Below are 5,027 nucleotides of genomic sequence, written 5' to 3' on the forward strand. Positions count from 1 at the left end.
AGATCTTTACTTGACTAGTCTTTGACCACACTCACCCAAGACAATTTTTCAGAAAGCATTAAGCTTGGCAAACATATATAGCTTATTTGTCCACTGGAGGAGATGGAGAGCAGGAAAAGCCAATGTATGTAATCACTACTCTGGTGTCTACAGCAGAATTACATTCATGGAGCCAAAAAGGAATTGAATATATTAGACCTCTTCTGATGTTTCCCCTACCTTGAACTGTTACTATAAGCAAGGTCAAGATAGAATCTCACTGAAATGATGCCTCTTCATAGAGAGCTTTGCGGATTCTGTGAATTTCTTTTTTTAATTGTACTTTGTAATTATTTTTAAGGACCAGTTTTAAAGATCATCCATTCCACAAACATTTCTATGCTCAGAACTTCAGCGTCTGAGGTGGTTTCAACCAATTTGGTCTTTAATAAATACTTCTTTTTTTTTTTCTTCATTTATTTAAGGTATAATAGAGTGATCCAATTCTTTTGTCTACTGCCCTCATTTGCCATCAGCTAGGTCTCGTATCTTCTTTCATCTGCAGTGTGCTCATTTGCCTTTGAGGGGCAAAGATAGTTTTCCATTCACTTGCCCATTTCCTTGAGATGCTCCTGTGACCTAAAGTTTAGTGATACAGGAAATGTGCCACACAAGGGAAACTTCAACGCGTGAGAGTGTGACTCATATGAAAGGAGAAAATGAAATAACCAGGTTGCATTGTGAACAGAATGTCCTTAAAATGCAGATGTACTGCACACATACTGTACTCAAAGTTTATCTGGGTTTGACTGGATTCTTTTTATGCTTAATAGCTATTTTTCATAGCTTTTTGACTACTATTTGCCTTAAAGGGATGTGTAATGTATTCAAAAACTGCTTTAATAAATGGGTTTATCTTCGTTAGCTGGATTATTAAGTTGAAAAAATGTAATAAACTTGATTAGTTTGGGAAGTCTGTGGAAGCTTGGCCATTTGAATCTCTAATCCTATTAATTAGATTGTGATTGGATTAATATTTGCAGTGCAGTACTGTTTAAAAAAAAGTGCTGGCCTCTTCAGAGAACTGCGTAAGTAGTTAACTCCCAAGTGCTTTTGGCAGTTTATCAGCTTTTTTCTAGAAATACGTGTCAGATCCAAGACTATAAGAACAATACTTACCTTCCAAAAAATACAGGGTTCTTTCTGTTGTTGTGTTTTTTCTTTCTTTTCACTTAGAATTCCTAATAAAATCTCTTTCTGTCTGTGGAATTTTTTGGTTATAGAAAGCCGCATGTTGCAGTTGATTTTTGTTGTTGTTAGTTGGGCTACGGTTTTAGAATAGAAAATTGATGCTGCTGCAAATAAGTGCAAGTATCAGCTTGTTTGGAGTATTTCTGCATGTAGGTATAAGATTAATGATCAGAATTAAAACAGAAAATAAAACTGAACAGATTTAGGCAGTCCATACTAAACACAGTATGTTTTACATAAAAACATAAACAGTTTTTATGTAAACACAGTCCATAGTTTAGAAATGAAATTAAATACACTTTTCTGCAGCTGAGATCATTTGCTGTTTCTTAAAAAACACAGACAGATTGAAATGACTGCAAAACACCTCTTAGAAAAGAAGTGTAGAAAAATACAACAAAGGTTATTTCTGTACAGATACATGCAGGTAAATGAAGTGTTATCATATTATTGCTATAGTTTGTGTGTGCAGGAAAGAAAATATCAGAATGATAGGAAAAATAAGGACAGCTAGGAGGATGGGGTTACACCTCTGGTGATGATAGTTGGGAAATACAGCTGCTATCCTGTTTCATTGTCTTGCTGAAGAGGATGTAGCTCTGTGAATAGATTGTGGGTGGCTACTCTTAATAGCCTGAGCCCTGTGAAACCCTGCAGGAAGCTTGACATTGAGTAAGACTGTATTATTGTCATTCCCTGATTGCCTCTCTGTGCAGTTAGAGCATTCAGTAAATAACAGTAAGTCCTGTTGCTAGCTTTAGTGGCCCATAAGCATGGTACTTGAAGAATGTGCTGTTGTGAGTGGTAGAAGTGATCTTGGAAAATACAGAAACCATATAAAATAGTCTGGGGTTTCTGTGACTAAGGCAGAGCCTAAATTTCTTCGGTCTTGTAAGCTTTACAAATAAATATTGTGCCATCAAAGTTAGGTTCTAAGTCTTTGGTGCAAGTGCTGGGTTGCAGCTTTGTGTTAGGCTTAGGACCCATTTTAAATTTAAAGCAGGAATTCAGCTTTTATGAAAAAAAGTCCTCTTTACAGTTTTTGCTCTTTGAATATGTCATACATTTTTTTCAGAATTTTCAAGTTAATTGCTAAATTTATGCATTTAAATAAATTTGAAACTGAATTATCTTTCCAAATGCTTGATCTCTTTTTTTTTTTTGGTCCTATATGAACTTTACCATATGATAAGAGACATACTTCACATTTTCCCGATAGTTAAAATGAATTGAAAAACTATCCTCAGGCTTCCTTTGAAAAAAATAGATCATAATTTAGACGATTTTTTTTGCTGTTGATACCAAAGGTAACATACATCACAGATGAACATGACTGCTTCAGAATTACTTTCTCTGAGAGGATGAGAGGAGAAGCACTGCTTTGTTAAAAGACATAGTAGTTTAAGGGTTTAAAATGAATCAAAGCCCTTCTGATGGAGGGTCCTGGCAACAGCAGTCTGTGCTGCTCTGTTCTGTGCACTCACTGCTGTAGTCCCTCTTTAGCACAAAGAGCCAAGTGCCACAAAGAAAAAAAAATTCCTTTCCCGTCTTGGCTTGGTATGCCTGAGTTTTAATAGACTTCAGTTTTGAATAATATCCTTCAATTTTTATTAACTTGATTTTAATAATTTGACTAATCTCATTTGCTTTTTAGAATGCATATGTAGCTTCATTTTTTCTATTTTACATTTTTATTCATAGGTTTACTTTTAGCTCTTCCATATTTCCTATTTCTGTGTAGGCTTATTTTTTTGGTTGTTGCCATTGTCCTTAAATTCCCAAATTTTAAGTTGTGGGTGACAAAGTGCAAGGAAAGAGGAACAAATGCATCAGCTATACAAATGGGGGAATAGTCACAAAGGCTTACAGAAAGCTAATGATAAGCTTGTTTCCTTGTGCTCTGCCTGTGTTCAATGGAGAGAGGGATGGAATTCTCTAATGGTCAATCCTGAACAGCTAAATAAGGCTTCATCTTTGAAACTTCCTTTAAGCTCATCTGTTTCATTGTCTGTGGGGAAAGACCAGCATTTCTAAGGTTAACCCAACTTTGATGTTCGCAGGGAATTCTTCACTTTTGAATAAGAATCTCTCAGATACTTGTACATCATGCAATAGTAATGCCTCTAAATGCTGTAAATTTGTGAACACTAAATGTAGCCCTCTGAAGACACTAGAGGTATCCCTCTGAAAGTAAAAGTACATTTTGTACTGAAGTACAAATCTGCGTGTTTCCAAAAATATTGTAGATGGGTGCTTCTGATGACTGAGCTTTGATAATGGAGTATATGTCTGGGGTTTGTTATTATGTTGCTTATGTAACTGTGGCTATCTTTTCGAATTTCCTTTAGCAGACAGCTCATACACTAGTTTAAACATTTCTTTATCTTGGACTGGCTCCATGTGAGAGTTTTGTTTATCCTTGTGCTTTGTTATAACCAAATGGGATTAAAAACCAAACTTCTTACATAATAGCGTATGATGATTTTTTTTGTAAGTAATTTCAAATTCACATTGTGGACCACAATTTCCTATGAGGACACTACTCCACAGATAATCTATTCAGGAGTAGAGAACACTCAGCTATTAACTTGAAGCTTTCCTGGCAATAAGGAAATGTTTTCTACCTAAACCTCTAAACTCTAACCTGTTAGAATAGTTTGGGGCCCCTTAGCACAGAATATCAGAAATGTAGATGACTTGTAAAAAGCAAAGAGGCAGATAAATGTAAAAGAAGTAGATAATTGTAGATAAACTGTAAATATAGCAATAGAAAGTACATTTTACACGTTCTAACTATGGTAGAAGGATATATGGAATGCTGTCTTGAATGGTAATTCAGACTTACATAGCAGCCAAAACCAGGACACAGTGAAAAAGCAAAGGCAGTGATTGGAAAATATGAAACAAAGGAAGCTTGAAAATAAAACGAATTACCCAAATTTGGGATTGAACAGTTTTTGAACTGCATTCTTAAAAAGTCTGGGTGAATGAGAAGGGTCTTCATGTATGATTATGTAAGAGATCAGAAAGAAGTTACAGGAAGAGGTCTGTAAAGACCTCTCAGTATTTTTCTTAACTTGGTTCTGGTGCAGTTACTGCTATGGAACCACAGCTGTGTTCTTGTTGTTGGATATATAGCTCTCTTCTTGCTGTCCAGACCACACACAGTTTCATGTAATTCACTTTGCTTTTTTCTTTTTTTCTCTGCATCTTACAAGAAGAAAGTGTGGATTTTCCATCAAAATTCTGTGCAAAATGGTTTTCTGTTTTAATTGAGATTTTTACAAGCAACTTTAGTTAACATAGATACTGATAACAGAGGGATTTATAACCTCTCAGAAGCAGGATGTATATGGTTTTGTTTTTCCCTTGGCTAGATGCCTTGCAGGCTATATTTTGTGGTTCTCATCTTGGAGAGGGACTAAAATTTAGCCCCTTCTTGTCCCATCAAAGCAGACTGCTTTGCACAGCTGTTTGGACATTATACAAAAATGTTCAATTATCCCGTAATGTGCATACACTTTTCTACCTTACTGATTTGTGACTGCAGCAGTCTTGACAACCCAGCCTTGCTTCTGAGCGCATGCTGGAAATCCTGCTCTGTTCTGTATTTTCACAGGAGATGGTAAGCTCTATACGTTTGGAGAACCTGAGAATGGGAAACTGGGATTACTACCTGAACAGCTGAAGAACAATAGAGTCCCACAGCCTGTACTGGGAATTATGGAAAAGGTTAATAAGGTTGCTTGTGGTGGAGAACACACAGTGGTGCTGACAGGTATGCAATTTACTTTAAA

General features: G+C 35.9%; 1 protein-coding gene across 1 annotated transcript in view; it reads left to right on the plus strand.

Annotated features, from left to right (window-relative positions):
* The window catches only part of RPGR (retinitis pigmentosa GTPase regulator), a gene marked incomplete at its 5' end in the record, with an annotated part of 39,257 nt that overhangs the window by 16,441 nt on the left and 17,789 nt on the right, over window positions 1-5,027 (plus strand). The window contains one exon of the mRNA XM_010283252.1: window positions 4,850-5,008. Within this exon, the coding sequence (XP_010281554.1) occupies window positions 4,850-5,008 (159 nt within the window). The remainder of the gene's footprint in view (window positions 1-4,849; window positions 5,009-5,027) is intronic.

Source organism: Phaethon lepturus, unplaced genomic scaffold (genome assembly GCF_000687285.1).
Source record: "Phaethon lepturus isolate BGI_N335 unplaced genomic scaffold, ASM68728v1 scaffold11983, whole genome shotgun sequence".
NCBI classification, from domain to species: Eukaryota; Metazoa; Chordata; class Aves; order Phaethontiformes; family Phaethontidae; genus Phaethon; species Phaethon lepturus.